This window comes from Neofelis nebulosa, chromosome 4 (assembly GCF_028018385.1).
Source record: "Neofelis nebulosa isolate mNeoNeb1 chromosome 4, mNeoNeb1.pri, whole genome shotgun sequence".
NCBI lineage: Eukaryota > Metazoa > Chordata > Mammalia > Carnivora > Felidae > Neofelis > Neofelis nebulosa.
In genome coordinates this window covers 5,229,474-5,255,461 of record NC_080785.1, presented here as the reverse complement: position 1 = coordinate 5,255,461, position 25,988 = coordinate 5,229,474, and the positions used below count along the sequence as shown (strand labels likewise).

At 41.0% G+C, this 25,988-nt stretch overlaps 1 protein-coding gene across 18 annotated transcripts in view; it reads right to left on the bottom strand.

Moving 5' to 3' along the window:
* Positions 1 to 25,988, bottom strand: part of KMT2C (lysine methyltransferase 2C) — a 285,986-nt gene that overhangs the window by 155,322 nt on the left and 104,676 nt on the right. For 15 of the 18 annotated variants that reach the window (XM_058723731.1, XM_058723715.1, XM_058723720.1 and 12 more), the window contains 4 exons: positions 18,911 to 19,052; positions 12,101 to 12,301; positions 8,659 to 8,807; positions 7,520 to 7,629 (listed from right to left, as the gene is read on the bottom strand). In XM_058723731.1, coding sequence (XP_058579714.1) covers positions 7,520 to 7,629; positions 8,659 to 8,807; positions 12,101 to 12,301; positions 18,911 to 19,052 — 602 coding nt within the window. The remainder of the gene's footprint in view (positions 1 to 7,519; positions 7,630 to 8,658; positions 8,808 to 12,100; positions 12,302 to 18,910; positions 19,053 to 25,988) is intronic. The other 3 variants (XM_058723732.1, XM_058723734.1, XM_058723718.1) reach the window with 1 other exon arrangement.

The following is a 25,988-nucleotide window of genomic DNA, read 5'->3' as shown; positions in this document are numbered from 1 at the left end:
AAATCTTGCCATTTTCAACTACATGGATGGAACTAGAGGGTTTTATGCTAAGCGAAATTAGAGAAAGATACATATCATGACTTGACTCATATGAGGACTTTAAGATACAAAACAGATGAACGTAAGGAAAGGGAAGCAAAAATATAAAAACAGGGAGGGGGACAAAACATAAGAGACTCTTAAATATGGAGAACAAACAGAGGGTTGCTAGAGAGGTTGTGGGAGGGGGAATGGGCTAAAGGAGTAAGGGGCATTAAGGAATCTACTGAAATCATTGTTGCACTATATGCTAACTATCTTGGATGTAAATTAAAAAATAAAGAAATTTTTATTGAAAGAAAGAAAGAAAGAAAGAAAGAAAGAAAGAAAGAAAGAAAGAAAGAAAGAAAGAAAGAAAGAAAGACCTATTTGCACAGCTGATCCCTGGGAACCTGAATTTCAGGAGGGTTGCCATGGCTCCCTCAGTGATAAGGGCAGTTTACTATGCCTAGACTATCAGTGCAAATAACATGACTTTCCTTCTGGTACATGCTAGGTAAAAAGTGCCTGTATAGCTAGCCCCCTGGGACAGAAGCTTCTCTGCAAAGAGAAGAGGGTGCTCTGTGTGACCCCTCAAAGGATGGTGAACACCTAAGAAAGGCTGTCCATGGATTCTTCCAGACCTTCTCAATGTCTTTTCCCACTGAGATCCTTCCATTATATACCCTCAGCACATGACGGCAGCAAATCTTCGTCATAATTACACCTCTGTGGTGAGTCCCACGAGTCTTTCTACTGAGTCTCCAATGGGAGGCATTCTCTTGGACCCCAGCACAAACACAGAATTCAGATCTGTGAATGTTTGCCCTTACTCTTAAAAAACTATAGGACAAAATGAAGAAAATATAACTTGATTATTTCTTTACACTTACATTACTAGGGTTATATTAAAAATAACAGTATTGGATATTACTGATAAATAGGTACTTGCAAATCACCTTACATAAAGATGCAGACCAATATACAGGGGCGCCTGGGGAGGCTCAGTTGGTTAAGCGTCCAACTCTTGGCTTTGGCTCAGGTCATGATCTCATGGTTCATGAGTTCTAGCCCCATATCGGGCTCTACAATGACAGTGCAGAGCCTGACTGAGATATATTCATTCTCTCTCTCTCTCCCCCCCCCCCCCCGAGTCCCTCCCCTGCTCGCACTGTCTCTCTTAAAATAAGTAAATGTAAACTTATACATGAATAGAGAGATAAATAAACGATCTTATATAAACTTACTCTCAGTAGCTTAGAGGAGGGATGTGGAGAGATTTCCATCATATATGGTTTTTAATTTTTTCTTTTTTTTTTTTTTTTTTACCAACATTACATTTACATTACATTGCTCATCTACGTTTTCAATGTGCGTTGCCACCCGCCTTGTGATAGAAAAGCTATTTTTGTTCTTTTGCAGTCTATAAAAGGAACCTAAAATAGAAAAAACTTACAACTCTTCTCACAGAACTAAGTTGGTTTTATATAAGACACCTAGCACAAAATCAGTATAATACAAAGAAATCTCAATGCAGGGTTGTGGCAGTGGGTGGAGAAAACCTAAGAAATTATCCACTGTGGGGTGCCTAGGTGGCTCAGTCGGTCGAGCGTCCGACTTCGGCTCAGGTCATGATCTCACAGTCCATGAGTTCAAGCCCCACGTCGGGCTCTGTGCTGACAGCTCAGAGCCTGGAGCCTGTTTCAGATTCTGTGTCTCCCTCTCTCTCTGAACCTCCCCCATTCATGCTCTCTCTATCTCAAAAATCAATAAAGGTTAAAAAAATTAAAAAAAAAAAAAAAAAGAAATTATCCATTGTAAGTGGGGAGATAATAGAAGTAACTGAACATCTGATTCAGAGCTAGTGAGATTTACTGGTAAAATCTTTTGGAATGCAATGAGCAGAGTGCAGAAAAAGGGTTTAGGTAAATAAATGATTAAATAGCTATAGTGTTCAGAATTCAGCTATTCCCTTAGTAATATCCAAACTACTCAGATCTCCAAGACATGGGCAGGACCTCCAGGTCTCCAAAGAGGAATTTAAAAGAAAAACACTATTACCCTTCCTGAAACCCAGGTTCACAAGGCAGCATATTCTTCAATCTAGTAAAAGATAAAGTTCCCCCTGGAAAAACTGAAAACAATTTGAGGGAAATTCCAGAAAAACTAAACAGCTTGATAAAGAATGTCATTGGAAAACCGAGGAAATTATACGAAACATATTAATTTTTAAATAGAAATAATATTAATCAAAGCAGCATCTCTCGGCCTCAGCACTGCTGACACGCTGAGCTGGATCACTCTGCGGTGGGAGGCTGGCCTGCACCCGCGGGGTGTTTCGTGGCAGCCGCTAGGGGCCAGTAGCACGTCCTTCTCCACTCAAGCTAGTTGCCCTTCACTGGCATATTTCATTCATGCATACATTTATCTGATATCCAGTTCTTTGTTAGGTACTAGAGATAAAATGATAAACCAAAACAGGTATTATCCACGTGCTCATGGTGCCTACAGCCTCAGGGCGGGCAACTAAAAGTAATAACAGACTCACACAAACGATGTAAGTTTATAAATGTCGGTAAAAGTGACATACAGGAGAGACACATATTCAAGTGAGAATGTATGACAAGGATGTGGGCTCAAATATTTATTGAAAGATGTGCACCATCAAAAAGTTTAGAGAGCACTACAACCCCTCCATCTGAGCTTTGTACCATGTTCTCTTCCATACGCTTGGGCTGAAAGGCCTGATTCTCAGCTCAGTTTATTTCAATATCTGTTGTGAGTTAAAAACAAATGAATTCTCACAAAAATAAGGAGATCTAAACAGAAGCAGTACCCCATTTCCAAAACTGTTTTTCAATCCCAACAAAAATTATTTTTTTTTTAAGCAAATGGGCTTGAAACATACTAAAACTCTTCAGAATATTTTAAACGGATCAGAAAATTCTGCGTCCCAAATTTTTTGGCAACAAATGTGAGAATTTTTTTAATAAACTTTCATTGTTTCTGGAAATAAAATATCAAATAGAAATAGTTCCAAACATCCATTTTCAAACTGCTCAACCCCCAGCACATGTTTCTTTGAAAAGTCGATACATTCTCATTGCTGAAATGTCATCTTTACCTTGAAGAGGCAAACGAAATGTTTATTTTCTTTGAAACGACAGGTAGGTATCAAAACACATTCAGCCACACGTCGTCGTAATAAAAGTCAAAAACTTTAGAACATCTATCTTTTGGTAAACATAATATATTCTTAAGTTCAACAGCACATACCTCACCCCTAGAGAACTTCTGAGATAGCAAAGATTTTGTCATTGCCCTCCATCCTGCACCACTTCTGTAGAAATTGTACAGATTTACTCTATTTCAGAGATTTCTTTTTTGATGAGTATAAATTCATAAACTTTTATAAAATTAACTACATTAGGGACCTCCATTAACCCTCTGGCACTCTGGATCTTTCCTGTAACTATGAATGATTCCAAGAATGATCTCCAGTGCTATTCGTTTAGGCATTAAGTGAATACCGATTAAGGAATGACCACAACAGAAAAAGATCCGTGTCAGAACAGCACTATCACTCCAGTAAGGAAAGATGAACAACATTAGTAAGTAAATACACACTATGTTAGATGGTGACAAGTGGAAAGGAGAAAACAATAGAGCAGGGAAGCTATCTGAGGACAAGACCCTTGAAACTTTCAATAGGGAGCTCGGCAAGGACCTCGTTGATAAGGCAACACTTGAATAAATTACTCAAGGACATGAGGGAGCAAGCCACGCATGTATCTAAGAAGAATATTCAACAGAGAGGGAACCAAAACTGCCAAGGTCCCATGGGAACATATGTCTGGTGCATCTGAGGCAGGGAGACAGCCAGCATGGGTGAAGGAAGCAAATGAGGTGAAGAATCACAGTGAGGCAATGGTATCTATCGTAGAAGGACTTAGGGGGGTTGGTGAAGGTCAAGGACAGTTCTGTCAGGTAGTGAGCACTGGCCTTTTGTTTCCCCCCTCTGAGTGAAACGGGAAGTCAGTCAGGTCTGGTAGGCAGAGGATTGATATGACCTGACTTACGCTATTCATTCATTCATTCACACTATGCTATCAGTATGGACTCGTGTACTTATTCCATTCTGTGGATAAAACACAACACCGTATTTTTTGTCGTGGCTCAAACTGGTCTAGGTCTTGGAGCCCCCTCAGGCTGGCGCCTGTGTTTTCAATAAGTCTTCACCTTGTCGAGTACTTCCTTACTTTATGGCACCTCATGTTGTATTTTCCCTCTGTACCATGAACTGCTTCTCAAGGAACCTTACTTCCTTTTACTGGAAAACAGTGCTTAGAAACCACGATCTGGGGGGCGCCTGGGGGACTCAGTCGGTTAAACGTCCGACATCGGCTCAGGTCACAATCTCGCGGTTCGTGGGTTCCAGCCCCGCGTCGGGCTCTGTGCCGACAGCTCAGGGCCTGGAGTCCGCTTCGGATTCCGTGTCTCCCTCTCTCGCTCTCTGCCCCTCCCCCGCACATGCTCTGTCTCTCTTTCTTTCAAAAAATAAATACACAGTTTTAAAACAATGTTTTTTAAATAGAAAAAGAGAAGAAACCACGATCTGGGCACGAGGTGTGCTGAATTAGTAGCAGGTGTGCCCACATCCAGCGAGGCCTCTTCACAGAGGAATCACATGTGAGCACACGACCTATCCTGCGCACGCACACATCTTTTTCTTCTTGCATCCGTTTGTATCAATATTAAAAAGCCGTGAGTTTCTACCGATACTTCTGATTCCATTTCAACAACACAAAATTCATTGTAGTCTTTCCTTCTTTGTAGCTCCTTTCTCCAACACCGGGAAACCTAGTTCTCGTTACCAACCATGTGTTTACTCGTTTGTTCACTCACAGCGTACACATCAAGTAACCCATAACCCCGTGCGAAACACATGCACTCACTGGATCACAGCATGTAAGCACAGCGCTTTTGCCTCAGCCTTACAGGGATCCAGTCAAGATACTGTTTGCCGGTTACCCACATGAGCTCCTTTCTTCCCTATTCCCTGTAGTGTGAATTCTGGCATTCCTTTTTGTATTCGTCCATATCCTAGAGAGCTGTGACTGCTTATTTAGGGGGTATACAAAAGATTCCTACGGCCTGAGAGACGGAGCTATACAAAGATACACATCTGAGAGTGTCTGTCCCACCTCTCCCAGGCTCTATCAGTCCCATTCTTACCTCTTTTCCATCTCTTTCCCACCCACTTGCCACAGTAGCCAGTCTCTTCAGTTTCGTGTTTATTCCTCCTGTATTTCTTTTCCAAAACAACTATATGCAGACATAGTTTCTATTTCATCCTTTCTTACATAAAAGGTTGCACATCATGAATTGGTCTTTTGGACTGTTTGGGTTTTTGTTTTTTTTTTGGTTTTTTTTTTCACTTAAAAATACACATTGGAAACAACTTCACATCATTTCATAGAGATACTCCTCACTCTATTTTTACACATACCATATTTCACTGTACGAACCATACCATAGCTTATTCAACAATTATGCATGGCCAGTTAGGTTGTTATCAATATTTTGAAAGTTAAATGATGCTGCGATTATTAAGCTTTAATAGCACAAGTATTTTGTATTACTAGAGATATATTTTCAGGATAGAATCTCTCTAGAAGGCATAGACATATGCCTTTGTTAGAGACATAGGTAGTTTGCTAGGTATCGCCAAATTCCCCTCCAGAAAATTTGTACCAATTTGCATCCCACAAATGTGTTGTTATAGTTTTGAATTTTTGTCAGTGAGATAAACTCTTCTTTCCTTAGGAACAAGCAAACAAAAAAAGTTCTGGCGAGCTGATCTGTCCTGTGCCTTTTTGATAATGGAGAAAACCGACAAAAAAAAAAAAAAAAAGAAAGAAAGAAACCTGTAGAAATGGCCACAGAAGACTCACACTACCGTAAGTCTGGACTTCTTTAACCTAGTAGAGATGGAAAGGCCTGACCACGTGCCACCAGTACCCCGCATCCCTCGGCTTTCACTACTCCTGCCCCATGGGCATTCCACAGCTTCAGCTACTCCATGCTAATGCCTCGATAAAGAGAGAAGGAATGCAGGTCTCCTGTGGCCCTTGATTCCTCTGCCAGTGGCAGGCCATAACCTTCATCTCTAAATCCATTTAAATATTTATCAGTAAGTATTTAAAACACAAAGATGATATCTTTGGTCCAAAAAGAACAGTGTGAGGCCAGCTCCTGTATTTCTTTTCAACTACCCTCTTAGTAAACAGAGCTAGGAAATATATGTATAGATACTAACACACATATAGACACATCTGTATTTCTTTATTTGTATAAACACTAAAAACTGTGCATTTATATTGATGCTTCCGATTCCAATAGAACACCACAAAGTTCATTTTAGCCTTTGTTCATCACCTTTCCTAGAATACCTTTCACTTTCACAAAAGAATCCAAAAGTACCTCTGCAGTAGTTCATGACAGAAAGAGTGCTCACTGACCTATCACACTCCTGATGTGGCCATCCAAGTATGTCCAGACTGCAGAATTTGCTATTATGCATTATACTGTTCACAATTTGATGACATAAGCATTTGAATGTAATGTCACATTTCCAAAACAAGCACTCTAATTTGACTAAGCTTGAGGCGAGAATTACTCATGCATGTAATTTAGGTCATTTTGATAATCTGAGTAAAGCTAATGTTATACTAATTGAATAATTACTTGAATCTAAGTCCCTGTGTCGACAACACTTTTTAAAGTTTTACCTATACTCCATCTGCTAAAGCCCATATAATTTCTATGGTCAAAAATTCCACTTTTAACATTCCTTTGGAAGGGCTGTTTCACTTCTCCCAAACACAATCGTCAAAAACCAAAGGGGATTTGTAGGCAGCAAAGGACTTTCACTTCCTGGGGTTTGTGTCCTTCATAGACAGAAGGTAAATGTTACTTTTATTTCTGTACTCATTTCAAATACAGGTGAAAATCGCAGTGAAAACTTTAGAAGACAGCAGACTGTGTGTACCTATTACTTTGGGATGAACCTGAAGTGCCAACTTGACCATAAAGAAATATCTGAATCCATTTTTATAATATCAAACAGAACTGGTCCACATTGTGGACTAAAGACCTGTCAGATATTGTTCATTTTAAATCTTAATCAAATAGTTCTGTCTTAAAGAGTAACCACATGGATATGTAAACATAGTAATTCTCATTTTTAAAATTTTTAATTTTTTGATTTAAATGTGAAATATTTGTTTTTAAGATTTCTATTTATTGCACAGCTTAAAAAAGATACATATATTCCACTTGTTTGCAGAAACTACTCTTGGATCTAACATTAGAAACTCCTATTTTAGGGGTTTTTATATCCTACTAATCGTTTAACAAATAATTCTTGCAAGTGAACCTTTATGTTGCCTGGAGTAAATGTCACAAAGCTGTGCCTTCAATACTTGTTGCTTCCACTTACCTCTGTGCTCCCTGAGACGACAGCTTTGTCCACGCTCACCGGTGACGGCTCCTCCAACTGGCGCACTCCCAGCGACCACTCCACGCAACGGTGATGGGCCCAGCAGGTGCCTGAAGCAGTTGAAGCGAACGGAAGCAAATGAAGGAACAAACGTGAAGCAAAGTAACGCCAGGAAGACGTAGACCCCCAAGTCAACTCTCGAGTGTCCACACACAATGCTACCCTGCATCTGTGATAACACGAAAGCCGTCAGCCCTTCTCCAATGTGTCATCTGGGAACGTGCCGGAAATGCAAACTCCCATGTCACAACTGAGACCTACGGAATCAACGACTCTTGCAGTAAGGCCCAGAAATCTACGTTTTCACGAGAGCCCTGCAGGCGATTCTGATGCACCCAAGTTTGAGAATTACTGCAGGAGTCATTATTTCTTCAGCAACAAAAAATGAATTTTTAGTCATTTTATTTAAATATTACTATATTTTATTTGGTATCTTTACATAAAATATAAAGGACATCACACAATACTTTATGACAAAGAGGATTAATGGCAAACAAGCTCTACTCTGCCTCATCCGACACCAAGAGCCGACATCAATCAATAAGAACAACTCAGTCTTTAAATTGTCTATCACATAACACTTGAACCACTTTCGATCAATATGCAGTTCAACTGAAATTAACTCAAAATCCCAAAAGCACCATATCAAGAGTATGGGTTACTATATGTTATAATAAGACACCCACATGGCTAAGACCTACTGTCTGTCTTTCACCCTGCATTAAAATAGACCCAGATGGCCAAGTTCCCCAACTCCTCCCAGATCCTTTTAAACTTTTCTCTTTCCTCAATTATCCTATCTCCATGGCACTGCTGTCTACATAAGAATAAATACAAAGATTTATAAAAGCATCCGGCCCACTGCTGGCCCTGGGCAGATGCTAAATAACTTACTTAGGTACGCACAATCAGACAATTTATTTTACCTAAGCAAGCGTACTTAAACAATGACATTATTTTTTTACAATGTGATCATAATCATTTCTGGATGAAAGGTATTTACTATTCAGTTGATAATTCACTAAAATTAAAATGTCTACAGAAACAAGAGGTAATCATCACAGAAGACGAGCTCATACCTGTAGGATCAAATAAGGCTTGGATATCAATGGCGTCTGGAAGGCCAACCAGACTGAGTTCATCCCATAATTTACCAGCCTGGTCATCCGAAGCAGTCTGCGTGCTCACACTTACACAAGATACTATATTCTGTAGAGGAGATCGTTCTCTGGAAAAATAAAATAAAACAAAACAGATGTGAAATTGGTAACAAGTAGATAATTATTTTGTTTATAACAACTTAAATATAACGTATTGCCATATCAATTTTAATTTATTAGACATAAACTGTCATAAAACAACTTTTAGAACACATCTGTTACTATTCATAGTGTAATATAAAACTGGGTTGCTATATTACAGCACGTAAGCCAACAACTAAAAAAGTCTCCAAATCCATAAGGAAGTGTTAAAAATTACAGTTAAAAATTTATTTTGCCATTCTATATTTTTTAAAATAACACTCTAATATTCTAATCAGGAACTAGAGTTTAGCCCATAAAATATTCCCTTTGGCCTTCCTTAAATGCTTACAAAACATAACTCAATCAGAAGTTTTAATCTGCTTTATCATGAGGACTACCACAATAGATCTGGCAGTTAATTTTATGTAAAGACAGGTTATTTCCCAGGGGAAATGAAAACCCACTACAAAGTGTGCAGGGGGAGGTAATGGGAGCAGAATGTGTCAGCTGGGGCTTTCTTACGGTCCCTCAACAAATCTCGACAGCTGGTCTGTGGCATGATGTTGCAAGTACTCTCGAGTAAGTTAAGACTTGACCTCACAAGTCAGAAGTAAAATGCAAACACAGAATAGCTACCAGTGGCTCGAGGCATAGAGAAGGTAATGTAACAGCGAAAATTACAGTATAAAAAGGAACACTAAATAAGGCATACAACACATGGGGATTTCAGACTTTCAAAGCCCTCAAACTTCAGATACTAACTGAGATCAGTAAGTAAACAATGACGACTATTTTGTCTTAACATTAAATATGGGAAATCAGATGACTGGCACTAAAACTTTCATCTTCTCCTGATATCATAGTATTTAACCTGATCATAATTCTGGATTAAATCACTATTGAATATAGATCATAACTCACTGCACTTCTGTATGCTGGATATTTATCATGATTCCTATTAAGAGAAAATCAGCACAATGACCAGGGTACTAAACTTTTTTATACCTGGAATCATTGAAAGAAAAAAAGTATTAACATATTTCAATAAGTACATTTAAATATCAAACCATATAAAAATAACCAGTATTTTTTATGTTCAGCATTAGAAATGCATAGACTCACTTTTTCAGAAAAGTTTAGCATGCTATGCTAACTTTAAATTCTCGTTTTTATAAATGCCCGCAGTATTATGAGAACAAACTCTTTCCTATAAATACAACTCATTCCTACAAACAAATTCTTTACTACTAATCATTGTTATTTTATTGGGAGGGGGGGAAAAAGACCAACAGTTCATTTATAAAGACTAATACATTGTTCTAAGATATTTTCTTTGCACAAGTATTTGACAGGGGAAACGGATATAAAAACCAATGAAATGACTTAACAGTCTATTACTAACCAATTCTCAACCAGTTTAATCAAATCTCTCCTTTAGTTTTTGCAACTAGTTTGTATGTTATAGACAGTAGCAGTAGGATGCTACCCTCTACCCGAAGGATGCCAGCGGCCCGACTGAGGCGAGAACATCAGGAGAAGTCAGCTGAAATACCCCCAAAATTTTAAGTCTACAACAAACGGAAAGAGAAGAAGAATCCCCAGCTATATATTCTTACAATTTAGTGCCACAAGAGGGAAAAACTATTTTTAAAACCTCCTTTTCAAAAATAAAATAACCACCAAAAAAACAAGCCGTTTATCTGGTTTCTATTCATCAGTAACATATTTTGTAACTATTTACAATCATCGCCAAATTAAATCTGTCTACCTCTAAATGAATTCCAAATTTAATAAATGTGCTTTATTCCTAAAGTCCATTAACTGTCTTACTATCATTACTTAATAATTGGGTAAACACTAAGTGTATATAAAGACTAAACCAAGGCTATTTTTTTACATAATTATCTTAGCCCATAAAAGTTTTCACTAAAAATCAACCTAGCTTATAAAATAAGTAAGTAAACAAAGCCCAAGTCTATTTCCCAGGGCAAGTATTTATATACTCGCCATTATTCAAAGGCAGAACAAGACGATGTAAGATACAAGCTGATCCAGTCCATTAAATTTGCTAATTACGGATAGACATTACAAGTTTCGCTACATTCCTGATAACATTTTATCAGGATGTGAGCACTCGACTGACTACGAAAGGGAAAGCTCTTCTACAGGTTCCAGCTCTGGCCTTTCAAACAAGATGCTAAACATGGTACTTCTAAACCTCCTTAAGCTGTTCCACCTTAAATTTTTTTTAAAAAGACTCTCTTTCTTGTTATTGTTTCATTTCCTACTTCAGGTCTTCAAGGCATTGGCAGCCGTCCAAAAGAAAGAGCCAATCAAGTAAGTACAACACAACAATGCCTTAGTACTTAAATTTGGATGAAAGCCAGATCAGCACTTGGATGATTACATCATCGCCCTCAAGGGGCAGGGCTGGTCAGCCTTCCAAGCTAAATTAATTTTTACACTTTCTCATCGACTACAGAAACTTCCACTCCCTCAACTACCAGAGCCAAGTCCACACATTAAGATGGCCTTTAAACAAAACTCAGCAATGTATTAAAAAAATTTTAACTCCAGAATTAAACATACTAGAGAAAGCTTTACATAACTATAATGTTCATAAATACAGACACACACGTATAGTTACACAAATATCTTAGTAAATTCTTACTTCATTAAAAAAAAAAAAAACAAAAAAAACAACCAGAGCTGCTTTTTTAACTTCTAACTTCAGAAAAGGCATTCTGAGCGTCCAATTACTCCAAAAGCTAACCCTGTATCTTAACGGTTTATAGGACAGCTCCACGTTCTGTGAAACGTAAAATAACTCAATGACAAATTAAGAACATGGGTAGTGAAAACCACCTTGATTTGGTCATTCTGCTAGATTATATCCATACAAACAATTAAAAGTTTAATCAGAGGAAGGAAAGAAAGACTTAACTGTTTTACTTTCTTTCTTCTTCCCATTTATAGGTAAATTCCATAAACTCCCTGTAGTTTTATGTTATATGTTATGCTCTTTAAAGGTTTCTTCTAAAGGTTAACTTTTATGATCACACTGACTTTAATACTTTAATGAAGATAAACTTTTTTTTAAATAAGAAATTTTGAGGAAAAGAGTGTGTCTTAGGACTAATGAGGCACAAAGCATCCTATTTATGTTGAAAACCATGAGAAATGATTCAGTAACAATCCCATCTACGTATTCACTGGCTGAGATGGAAATAAATTACATATAGCCTTGCATTCCAACCATTTATTCAAAATTGCTTACTTTCTCTGTCCTCTTTGTTTTCGTGATGCTGAGTTTTGTATTTTGTCACAGGTTCCATTGCTGCTGTCATCAATGTCCTTCTTGTTAAAAGGCTGGCTTTTCCACGGCAAGATAAACCCAGGCGTTACTCTAAATTGTTTTAAGTCTCCTTGTCCTAAGGAACTTTTTTCACCACAGTAACAAAAAGCGCAGAGCTGTTCACTGGTAGAAATGAAAAGAAAGAGAAAGAGAAAGTAGTTTTATTCAACTATTTTTTTAAATGACAGACTGTAGATACTTCTGCTTCAAAATTAAATATTATGACTGTAGTGCATGCTAAGCTTTTGAGTATGTATATGCCATAAGAACAGTTAAGTTTAATAAACAATTAAACATCTGTAATTCATAACATGACTTTTTAGGGTAGTAAACATACCAAATCAAAAAGTTCTAGTTTCGGGGCACCTGGGTGGCTCAGTTGGTTAAGCATCTGACTCGATTTCAGCTCAGGTCAGTGATCTCACAACACTTTGTGGGTTCAAACCCCGCATCGAGCTCCATGCTAACAGCATGCAGCCTGCTTGGGATTCATTCTCTCTCTCTCTCTCTCTCTCTCTCTCTCTCTCTCTCTCTGCCTCCCTCCCTCCCTCCCTCCAACTCTTCCTAATTGTGTGCGCGCTCTAAATAAATAAACTTAAAAAAACATTCTAGTTTATACTTAGAAAAACTAATTTCTTTTTAATTGACTCAAGAAAATCCAAGTATTAAAAAGAATAAAGAAAGTAAAGCTAAGGTTGGAAAAGAAGGTAGGGTTTAATGGCCACTCTATTACACACTAGCTCTGTAAAATATGTGACGACAAAGTTTTATTTAACCACCTGATGGACCGTTCTTTGTGCATGACATACACACAAAGCACATTTGACCAAACATGGAGACATAAAAATATAAATTTAGGTGGTCAGCAATGAGGGGTGTGTGTGAAAGAGTTAAAGAGCAGTGGAAAAAGGATAAATAGGCAGAGCACAGGAGACTTCAGGGCAATGAAACTATTTCCCATGATACACTGTGATGGCACATGCAGGACATTATGCATTTGTCAAAACTCCTAGAAGTGTAGAACACAAAGAATGAACCCTACTGTAAACTGTGGTGGTTAGTTAATAATAGCACATCAATACTAGTTTATCAGTTGTAACAAATGCGCCACAGTAATGCACGATGCTAATAAGAAGGGAAACTCAGGGAGGGAGGGAGGGGAGGCTGGGAATAGAAAGTCACTGTAGCATCTGCTCAATTTTTCTGTAAACCTAAATTTGTTCTAAACAATACTTACCTATTAACTACAATAAAATTAAAAAGCTAAAAGGCAAAAAACAATATATGCTTACGGAATAGATGCTTATTAATAAGGGACCTTAGAAAGAACAGAATTAAAAGAATTGCTCCTTGAAAGGGGAACCCACTTACACTGTTGGTAAGAAGGCAAACTGGTGTAGCCGCTCTGGAAAACAGTGTCAGGATTCCTCAAAAAGTTAAAAATAGACGTACCCTACTATCCAGCAATCACACTACTGGATACTTACCCAAAGAACACGAAAACACTAAGTCAAAGGGGTACGTGCACTTCAATGTTTATTGCGGCATTATTTACAATAGCCAAGACATGGAAGCCACCCAAGTGTTCACCAATAGATGAATGGATGAAGAAGATGCGGTGTCTACATACAATGGAATGTTGCTGAGCCCTAAGAAAGAATGAAATCTTGCCATTTGCAATAACACAAATGGAGCTAGAGTATTATGCTAAGCGAAGTCAGTGAGAGAAAGACAAATACCATGCGATTTCACTCATATATACAATTTGTTTGTTGTTGGGCTTGTGTTTTTTTTTCTAAGATCACATACATCTTTGACTCTACTATGGAAAATTTTAAACACAGACACTAAAGTAGAACAACAGTTAATAAACGCTCATGAACCCATCCATCAGCTTAACCTGTTAACAATATTTTGTGTTTCTCATTTTATCCATCCCCCCCCTTATTTTATTTTCATTTATGCTGGAGCATTATTAGGCTTTTGAAGTTTTTATTTAAATTCCAGTTAGTTAACAAACAATGCAATATGGGTTTCAGGTGTAAAACTCAGTGATGCATCACTTTCCTACGACACCCTGTGCTCATCACAACAATTGCCCTCCTTAGTACCCATCACCTATTTCCCCACCTCCAACCTCCTCCCCTCCTATAACCCTCAGTCTAATCTCTCAAGTTAAGGAAGTCTGTTTCTTAGCTCACGTCTCTCTCCTTTACTTTTCCCTTTGCTCATCTGTTGTGTTTCTTAAATTCCACATATGAGGTATGTGGAATTTAAGAAACAAAATAGATGAACATAGAAGGGGGGGGACAAACCAGAAAACATACTCTTAACTCTAGAGAACAGACTGAGAGTTATGGGGGTGGGGGGTGGTAAATGGGAGAAGGGGATTAAGGATGCGCTTGTCTCGATGAGCACCAGATGATGTGTGGAAATGTTGAATCACTATACTGTACACCTGAAACTAATATTACACTGTACATTACCTGGAATTTAATTTTTTTTATTTTTATTTATTTAAGAGAGACAGAGAGAGAGAGAGAGCGAGAGAGAGAGAGAGTGCGCACACACAAGCAGGGGAGGGTCAGAGAGGGAGGGAGACACAGAATTCAAAGCAGGATCTAGGCTCCGAGCTGTCAGCAAAGAGCCTGACTGGGGAGGGGGGCAGGGGGGGCTTGAACCCACAGACCCCAAGATCATGACCTGAGCCTACATCAGACGCTTAGCCGACTGAACCACCCAGGCGCCCCCTAGAATTTAAATAAAAACTTTTTAAAAATACCAGAATAGGGGCGCCTGGGTGGCTCAGTCAGTTAAGTGATCGACTCTTGGTTTCAGCTCAGTTCATGATCTCACGGTTCATGGATTCAAGCCCCACGTCAAATACCACAGGTAGCAGCGTGGAGCCTGCTTGGGATTCTCTCCCCCCACCCCCCCCCCAGGTTCCCCATTTCATCTGCCCCTCCCCCACTTGCACTGTCTGTCTGTCTCTCTCTCAAAATAAATAAACTTAAAAAAAAAAAAGAAAAAAGAATAAAAAAATTAGTATTTCTTAGCTTTAAAAAAACATTATGGGGGGACTTGGGTGGCTCAGTTGGTTAAGCATCCGACTTTGGCTCAGGTCACGAGCTCACAGTTCTTGAGTTCAAGCCCTCTGTCGGGCTCTGTGCTGGCAGCTCAGAGCCTGGAGCCTGCTTTTCGGATTCTGTCTCCCCCTCTCTCTCTGCACCTCCCCTACTCGCACTCTGTCTCTCTCTCTCTCTCTCAAAAATAAACATTAAAAAAACAAAAAACAAAAAAAAAATAAAATAAATAAACCAACTTTAAAGAAGTACCCAAATCACTAAAGAATTAGGTGCCAAGAGATGGAAGAAGTAAGGCAGTCATCTAAACCTCTCAGAGTAATTCATTAACTCTAAAGGTGTGAAAAAGGAAATTTCTGGCTTCTGCTTTGGGTGTAGAAAGCTGCAAAAAGCACTGCTCCCACAGTCAGAGAATCATCTCACCAGGCAATCTAAAAATTCACTCTTCGTAAACACATCAGATCACAGAAGTCACCGGGCAACCAATTCACCTCCAACTGAATGAAAGGCACTTCCGAAGAGAGGTGGGACACAAGCATTCACTTAATCTGGAGAAGAGGCCATTTCATGTCAGACAAGCAGCCTAAGAAGAACTCAGTTGAAACCTTTTAAAAGACTGCTGATGTCCAAGTGTGAGACACTGTGAGAACACAGGACACCTGTGACCCAGAGACACAGGTAAGCTGCAACCCACTCAAAGCGTCTCTCTGCCCCCCTCTCTGGGCGCTCGCGCACAATGCTTGGGGCCGTGGCGATGAGTCCGGAGAATGTGCCAGTCACAGCCCGAAGCCCGGGAAGCAGAACAGCAGCAATATGGGGAAGGCACAAAGACCCACCCAGATCTTTCTCGCTCATTTTCCCTGGTGGGCTGGTGAGGGCGGGACGGCAAGAAGGCACCTGCACGGAAGACCAGCTGGTCATGGAGGAAGAGAAGACGGGGAGAGGAGGCCTGGCCCTGGAGGAGGAGCAGGGCTGTGTTCTGGACGAGGACCACAACGGGCCTCCCCGGCCCGGCACGATGGCGGGATCCCCAAGAACACACCACCCGGAGACCAGAGCGCGTGGGGTCTGCCAAAGAGTAAAGTGGAATCAGAACAGAAAAGTCCTGCCAATCCATGCTCTCACCGCAACTCTCACTCATCACTCGTGAGGACACAAAACAGTAGAGCCACACACTGGAACACACCTGTGAAATTCTCTTTAAACAAACTTACCTTTCTCCTCTCCCACGTATTTACAGAAGTGAAATGAAAATCCTACGTTCACACCAAAACCTAAGAGTGAATATTTATGCCAACTGTATTCACAATTGCCAAATCTGGACCCAAATACTCCCTAACAGGAAGTGGACGTACTGTGGTGGGTGCCTCCGGAAGACAGAATCCTGCTCAGCGATAAAAAGGAAACAGCTACATATATAAATGTACAGGTGATATATACAACGGCACAGGTGAGTAAAAAGGCCAGGAAAAAAAGTTAAAAAGGCCAGAATCAAAAGAATACATTCCCTACAAGTCCATTTCTATGTTATTGCAAAGGCACAAAACTACAAGGACCTAAAGCAGGTAAGCGGCTGCCACAGCCAAACAGGAATCAGGGACTTTTCAGTGAGATGGACTGTTCTGGATTTTGTTGTGGTAGTGGTCATGCCCCTGTGCACAACCGTCGAAACCCACTAAATGGGTGAATTTCACTGTATATAAATTAAACCTCAATTTTTAAAATTGGGGGGGAAAGTTGGGGGCCCAAGACAAAGGAAACACGAATAGGAACTAGGGGCACCTGGGTGACTCAGTCAGTTAAGTGTCAGACTGTGGGCTCAAGTCATGATCTCATGGTTCGTGCTTTTGAGCCCCACATCAGGCTCTATGGTGACAGCTTAGAGCCTGGAGCCTGCTTCTGTGTCTCCCTCTCTCTCCCTGCCCCTCCCCCACTTTATTTTTGTCTCTCCCAAAAATAAATAAATGTTAAAAAAAATTGTTAAAATAACTAAAGAGAATGCTAGATGAGAGATGCAAAGAGGTATAAAAATATGACAAAGCATTTATACTATTAAGACTAAGAAACCAACTGGAATGCTTCCTTTGAATTCTTTCAAAAATATATTCAGTACAGCAAAGAGACATGAGGTCTGAATCTTAAGGAAAACAATCTTTTTTTTTTTTTTAATTTTTTTTTTTCAACGTTTTTTATTTATTTTTGGGACAGAGAGAGACAGAGCATGAACGGGGGAGGGGCAGAGAGAGAGGGAGACACAGAATCCGAAACAGGCCCCAGGCTCCGAGCCGTCAGCCCAGAGCCCGACGCGGGGCTCGAACTCACGGACCGCGAGATCGTGACCTGGCTGAAGTCGGACGCTTAACCGACGGCGCCACCCAGGCGCCCCAAGGAAAACCATCTTAAAAACAAAATATAGGGGCGCCTGGGTGGCGCCGTCGGTTAAGCGTCCGACGTCGGCTCAGGTCACGGTCTCACAGTTTGTGGGTTCGAGCCCCGCATTGGGCTCTGTGCTGACAGCTCAGAGCCTGGGGCCTGCTTCGGATTCTGTGTCTCCCTCTCTCTGCCCCTCCCCGACGTGTGCTCTGTCTCTCTGTCTCTCAAAAATAAATAAAAATGTAAAAAAAAAAAAAAAAATTAAAAACAAAACATAATACATGATCAATGGGAAAAAATTATCAATCCAACAGAAAAAGTAGTGCCTTCAGAGAGCTCATATGATGATCACACAATCAAATGAACCGCTGCGAACTAACAAGTGCTACCAAGAAAAAACAAAGCAGGATTAATGTGTCAAGTGTCATGGGGACTGTTTGCTTTGCTTTTCAGCCTACACTTTTATTGTGAAAAATGTCAAGCCTCCCCCAAAATGCGGAACAAGCCACGTGTGGGTGAGGTGTCTGCTCTACTTCCAAGTGGAGATGCCAAGCAAACGACGGAGAGGAAAGTCTGCGCCTCAGAGAAAGGGGAGCCCTGGAAATAGAAGCGTGGAAACGGAAGGGTTCGTTGGCACGCAGACAGGACTTGGCGATCGCACTGGCAATGACCATTCCCAGCCAATGAGTACAGATGGCAGTTCACAGGCCGAGGACCCCAACTATAGAGGTGCGGAGTGTCCGCAGAAGCCAGCGAAACGTGAGGAGGCATGGGTGCCCAAAGCAAGAGTGAAAACATCTCAAGAAGACGGCAGTGGTCAACTGGTAAATGCTTTCATGCTTTTATTCACGTCTCTCAAATGAGGCCTAAAAAACTCCAAGAATCAAAGCTGAATTGTACACAGACAGGTTTGAAAGAATGAAGAGAAGGAACGAGAGTATAAAACTTACGTTTACAGGTAACTATCAAAAAGATCAATCGTTACGCTAGAAGCTCAGCGTTATTTCTTCAGCTAGGAAGAGCGAGCTGGGGATACTGTGTCCTGCTCGGACGAGACGAGGGCCACGTGACCGTCTACTGCTCTGTTGTACGATCACCTAAGCCCACAGATGTGCTTCACCCCAATCACACACAGAGACATCAGTCACAAACCTAAAAGTACTAAAAAAAAAAACCTCCATCCGTATTTACATACCAAGCTTCTACTCTGAATTCTCTCTCTAGCCAACTCCCCGCCTATCACTAAGGCCCACGCCAGCTGCTTTCCTTCTCTGACCTGATTTTGACTTCTACACCAACAGAGACCAGGGAGCTCGCAGAGTCCTCAGACACCGAGCGCTCGAGGACTGGGACTGGCCGTTTACTGATGTCCACTTCCGCTTCAGCATCCTCTTCTGCAGACTGTTCTTTGATTTCTGCTGTAAACAAGAGAATATAAAAAGTCACTCGTGCACTGAAACAATCTTTGACGAATTCATCTATAAAGCGTACACTGCAAAAGAAGAATGAAAGAGCGACGGCAATACTTCATTAACACAGGGAAAGTTTCTGTATGTAATTGATGGCATGGCTTAGATTTACGCTCTACTGCAAAATGATCATCAAAACAATGTAAAACATGGCACACTGTTCTTTGTGCCAACTGACTCAGCCAAGTGTCATCTAGTAAAAACTGTTAACCTTATTTTTAGGATTACAGTGGTTCATCTATAGAACAAATGCATTTCAATGTAACTCACTTAAAAGGCTGGGGGTGCCTGGTGGCTCAGTCGGTTAAGCATGTGACTCTTGATTTCAGCTCAGGTCATGATCTCACAAGATCAAGCCCCATACAGGGCTCTGTGCTGACGGTATGGGGTCTGCTTAGGATTCTCTCTTTCCCTCTCTCTGCCCCTCCCTCGTTTGCATGCAAGTGTGCGCGTGCTGTCTCTCTCTCTCAGAATAAATTTTAAAAAATGGTTCTTTACCAATAAAATCATTAATTTAAAAAAATCATTACAGTCTTAATTATCAGAGATTCTAAAAGTAAATGCTTAAACAGTGCCTGGGTGGCTCAGTTGGTTAAGCATCCAACTTCCAACTTCGGCGCAGGTCATGATCCCATGGTCTGTGGGTGCGAGCCCCGCATCAGGCTCTGTGCGGACAGCTCAGAGCCTGGAACCTGCTTCGGATTCTGTGTCTCCCTTCTCTGCCCTTCCTCCACTTGCACTCTTTCTCTCTCTCCCTCTCTCTCTCAAAAATAAATGAAAATGTTAAAAAAAAATTAAAGTAAATAATTGAAATTCAGAGCACATCTGGACTCCATTGCCTTTTTCATTTATCCTCAAGACTCCAACCCCAGACACCTCACACGTACTCTATCACATCAGGAGGCAACCGACCAAACACCACGGCCTCATGCTTCTCTCTGAATAAAAGTGACCCACCCCCTCTCTTAGACCGCATCACTGGACATTCACAGGTACTGCCCTTCCACCGGCGCTCCAGACGCAACTCCACGCTCCAGCTGGTCCTTCTTTTCTTTTTTTTTTTTTTTAATTTTTTTTTTTTTTAATTTTTTTTTTTTTTATTTTTGGGACAGAGAGAGGCAGAGCATGAACGGGAGAGGGGCAGAGAGAGAGGGAGACACAGAATCGGAAACAGGCTCCAGGCTCCGAGCCATCGGCCCAGAGCCTGACGCGGGGCTCGAACTCACGGACCGCGAGATCGTGACCTGGCTGAAGTCGGACGCTTAACCGACTGCGCCACCCAGGCGCCCCTGGTCCTTCTTTTCTAACTCGAAATTCACTGAGACCTTTCCCCACCACGACTCCAAACACAAGAAACAAACAAAACGCACTTACAGTCCTTCAAGCTTCTCTCCTCTGTCTTTGCTTTCTCTTCCCAGTAAAATTCATGAAATGGGACTCTGGAGGGACTGCGCCTTCTCTAACGGACAGCCTCCCACCGCAGTGCTGTTCTCTCCACCGCCACTGCCAGCAACAGAACTGACAGTCCAGGGGCTACCCACAAACCTTCAAACTCTGTAGAAACTCATCTGGCACTAAGGACAGCCTCCTCCCCAGGGAAATGTTCCTCCCCCTTTTCTAAGCGGGAGGTGTAACGGATTACTCCAGGCTTCAGAGGCATAAAGACTGGCTCTCGAGTACCAGTTCTGCCAGCTCCCATCTGTACAATTCACGGAGCCCCCTCTCGAAGTCTGCAGCCCGACAACACTACCATATATCTCACGAGGTGGCGAAGGAAAATTAAATGACCTAGTATCTGTCTCTTCAGCTGTTTTCTTTCAGACCTCTAAATGTGGGAACAGCCCCCAGGATGTCTTTTATGTGCTCTCTCTTCTGGAAGAACTTAACTGTTATCCAGGTTTTCACAGTCTCCTCCGGACTTCATGGTCTTCAACTGCCATCTGTGGCCCTGGCCCCTCCCCTGAGTTGCAGACCTTACTTTAACTGCACTCTAGACATTTCTAGCAGCTTCAACACTAAATTCCACACCACACCTGATCTCGTATCTCTTCAGTCTGACTTTCCTCTGTGACTATCAAAATCTTCTAAATTCATAACGAATTTGAGGTAAGTATTTTGACAATTAATTTTGAGAACTATTAATTGTTCAGTTACAAAAACTACAAATAATCGTAAGCCTTGTCAAATCATAAAATGAATGATGAAAGAAAGCAGCGACCAGGCAGTCTGGGTTCTCCTATTTAAAACAGCATTGTTCTGGAGGGTCTGGCCGGCTTAGTCGGTGGAGCGTGCAACTCTTGATCTCAGGGTTGTGAGTTCGAGTCCTACACTGGGCTCAATTAAATTACTTAAAAATAAAATCTTTAAAATAAGTAAAAATAAAAATAAAATAGCATTCTTTCGTAAACCCGAAATAGAAAAGTTAGCCATAAACCAAGTGCTTGTGGGCCTATCAATCAGACTGCCTATCTGATCTACCCCCAGCCACAAAACTGACACAGAGTGCCTAGAAGCAAATCTACAAATATAAAATATATTTACAGCAAAGGATGATAAAAAGATTTGCAAGCTTTACTAGCATATTAAATTTCTTTATGACAAAAGACACCATGAACAAAATGAAAAAGGACATCAGAGATTAAAAGAAAATACATGTGATTTGTATACACCGATAGGTATTCAAATCCAGAATATGTAATGTAAAGAACTTCACCGGTGCACCAGGCATGGACAGAGGATAAAATCCATACTCTTTTACATGCAAATTGCAGTACGGCACTAACTTCTTAGCTACTGACTTTATTTCTCAACCTTCTTGGTAGCTAATCACGGCAAGTTCTCACCAGCAGAGGATGACCAAAAGTCCCCGTGCATCCTCCATGTCCCCTAACAGGAAGGGATTTGCCCTGGACTAAATGATGCTCCCTCTTTCCTGTGGACCGGAACACAGACACATCAGCAACCCAGATGCAATGTTGCAGATGAGAACAACATTCTCGTGAAGGGCAGAGAAACAAGATGAAAGGAACGTGGGTCCAGAAACAACCACAGGGAGCAAAGATGACCCATCAGCCTGAACCTCTCACTTTCAGAAATTCTACACGAAAGAAAAATTAATGTGTTTTATTTACACCACTGAGATGCCCTGAGCACGTTTGAGGCCTCTGTTGTAGCATTTTAACCCAAGCCCCAATTAACACAGAAGCCAGTAGAAGGAGTGGGGAACTGCTAAAGCAAACACTTCAAAAGTGGGTTGGTGAGCAGGCAATGAGAAGTGATACTGGAGTTTGGAAATCACCTGACCCTTTTTATGCCGTATCTGGTAGATCTGGGATCTGCAATACGTTGGAAAGCAGATCGGTGCCTCCAGAGCCTAAAGCCCTAGGGGAAGCATCTGGAAAGATCCAAAAGTTATTTTGTGTTGCCTGTCCTCTGGTGCTTTTATGACCGAAAAGAGGAAGTAATATGATTCTACCAGACACACGGATTCCCTCTATTATATTCAAAGCACTATAAAATGACCATATTTAAAATGCCTTTAAGGAAGCATTTCCTTTCCACCCAGAGATGCCCTGAGCGCATGTGGACATGCTCTTTTTGTACCATCCCCCTTCCTAGGCAAGGGTAAGAGTCAAGATAAGGAGAGTAAGAGTACCTCAAAAGGTCACGAATCACGAGCCACACGGGCCAGGGTCATGCGCCATTACATCTCCCGGCAGCATTTTTCTCCTCAGGGCCCACTCTGTTGAGCCTCCACCCCCAAACTGAACTCCATCCGACAGGGTGCAGCCTGTCTGCTCTCCGGTGTGTGCTGCTATCTACCACTTACAGCCTCTCGTCGAAATTTTTCTCCAAACTGTAGCACGATCCCAACTATTTCCTTATTTTCATCTCCTTCACAAAGAAAATGCACAACGCTTTTAACATGTTTAGCAGCTCTTTTTGCTCATAACTAAGAGGAAACCAGTAGGCAGACTGTCTCTCCACGTGTGTCTGTCTCCCTGTCTCCCTCTCGTTCTCAAATTAGACCAGAAGGAGGTGGCAGGCTTAAACACGAAATGTCAATGGTAGGTTCGCAGGTTTTCAGGTACTCAGTCCTTAGAAACTAGGCTCCCTGCATTTCAGAGGGGAAAAAACAGACTCAGACTACAGGGAGTTTGTGCTTCTTGTTTGGCTTGGTTTGTTTGCTTTAGGTGGGATCTGGAACGGGCTTGACCCACAAAGAAGGTAACAGTAAGGCAGGCTTCATGAGTTCATGCTATTCTCCTTCTGCTTCCAGCTCTTACTGCCACTGAGTCGGCCCAGGATCCTACCCTGGATCTGCTGAAGGCACAGTAGGGATTGATGGATTTTTGGTTTGGACTTTGTTGTTCTGGTCATTTGTCTTCAAAGAAATAAGGAGAAATAAAGAGGAATCTCATGACCACTATCTGGGGGGCCAGACCCAGCCACAAAATAGAAACTGAAAAAAGTATCCCTAAATATGTGAAATGACACATAAAACTCTTCATTTAGCAGGATAAATTAGATCTTACTATCTGTCAAAGTCAAGGCAGGACAATGAAACTAATGTTTATGTCTCTCTCTTCTCCTGGCCTGAGTCTTCGAAAAGTTGCCAAAGTTTCCATCAAAAAGAATGAAATCTTGCCATTTGCAACTATGCGAATGGAACTGAAGGGGATTATGCTAAGTGAAATTAGAGAAAGACAAATATCATATGACTTCACTCCTATGTGGAATTTAAGATACAAAACAGATGAACATAGGGGAAGGGAAGCAAAAATAATATAAAAACAGGGAGGGGGACAAAAACAGACTCTTAAATATAGAAAACAAACTGAGAGTTGCTAGAGGGGTTATGGGTGGGGGGTGGCTAAACAGGCAAGGGGCATTGAGGAAGACACTTGTTGGAATGAGCACTGGGTGTTATACGTAGGGGATGAATCACTGGAATCTACTCCTCAAATCATTATTGCACTATATGCTGACTTGGATGTGAGATAGATAGATAGATAGATAGATAGATAGATAGATAGATAGATAGATAGATAATAAAAAATCAAAAAAAAATTGCCAGAGTTTCACAGCAGAATGTGAAACAGATTGCTCTGGTTGAAAATGATGTCATCCAGGGGCACCTGGGTGGCTCAGTCGGTTAAGCGTCCGACTTCAGCTTAGGTCATGATCCCGCAGTCTGTGAGTTGGAGCCCCACGTCGGGCTCTGTGCTGACGGCTCCGAGGCTGGAGCCTGCTTCAGATTCGGTCTTGGTCTCTGTCTGTCTGTCTGTCTGTCTGTCTCTCTCTCTCTCTGCCCCTCCCCAGCTCACACTCTGTTTCTCAGAAATAAATAAAAATGTTTTTAAAATTTTGTTTAAGGAAAAGAAAAAGAAAATGATGTCATCTAAATATCTAACCAGAGATGGTCTGGTGAAATGACTATAAACTCAGTGACAACTGACGGAATAGTTCTGATGCCAGTACTTGGTTATCCACAGTTCACTACTAAAAATGCACTCTACAACACCACCCTGTGCCTGTGTCTAAACCATAAAACGGCCCAGGCTCGGCTACTCTGCCAGCTTGCGGTTTTTGCATTTCAGAGCATTCTTTTCGTTCAAACGGCTAATAGCCCAAAACCATGAAATGGGAGTGCTTTTTACATTTTAAAACTTCCAGTGTTCTATTTTTCTTTGATATAAAATATTCCATGTATCTTTCTCCTTATTTTGAACTTGATCTAAAATAAAGGCAACGCTGCTTGGTCAGAAAATGCTTTAAAGCCACAAAAGTCCACTGTGACCACGGGGATGACAGAGAGGGGATTTTATCCATGGTCCTTACCTGTGTTTTCTATTGAACCACTAGGTGGCACATGTGCAGAGGTAACTACACTGAAGAACCTAATCACGTGTGAGGAAGTTCCTAAGAGAACATGTACAGCCTGTGCGTCTCATTCAACGGCATTGCCTAAGAGCTGTGTAAATCTATGGGGTTACAATGGCAAATTAGATCTAACTCCTGCCCTTACACAATGCCATTCCTCCCATGACTCTTACTTAACCCCAAATGGTTGCTTTTGTGAATGAACAGCAAAGGCTGTTTTAGTCTGCTGTATTAGTTAAAATCAAAGGCTTGGAGTCAAATGGTCCAGAATCTGCATTTCCAAGCAATGTGACCTTGGCAAGTCAGCTCAGCTCAATTTCAGTTTGTTAATCATTTAAAAGATAGCTAACACCACCTGGTATAAAATTGTCTTTAGGATTAGAAAAGACAATACGTGTAAAACATTCAGCCCAACGCCTTAAGTATGTGGCAAATGTAGGTATGTGGTTGCTATTCTGATAATCTACATTCACACACTACATTCTATCTATTTACTTTCCCATCTAGTTGGGTATTACCCACTAAGATATCAAACTCTTCTTGATGTCAGATCACACATTATTAAATTATACTGTGGGAAGCGATAAGGATTAAGAGAATATTATCAGCTCCTGGTTCTGTGCTAGGAGGTAACAAATCATTATTTTAATTTTTTTTAAATTTATTTTAGAGAGAGGGAGAGAAAAATAGTGTGGGAGAGAGGGGCGGACAGAGAGAGGCAGAATCTCAAGCAGTCTCCATGCTCAGAGCAGAGCTTGACATTGGGCTTGATCCCACAACCCTGGGATCATGACCTGAGACCAAACCAAGAGTGAGGCGCTCAAGCGACCGACCCACCCAGGTGCCCCAATAGATCATGACTTTATAATGATTTGTACCGAACAAAATTTGGAGTAACTATTGTGTGCCACACCTTCTACTCAAATGGCAGCCTGTATAAAAATAGAGGCAGGGTTCCCATCCTCGATGGATCTAGTCAGTAGCTAGTGGAAGATAACAATA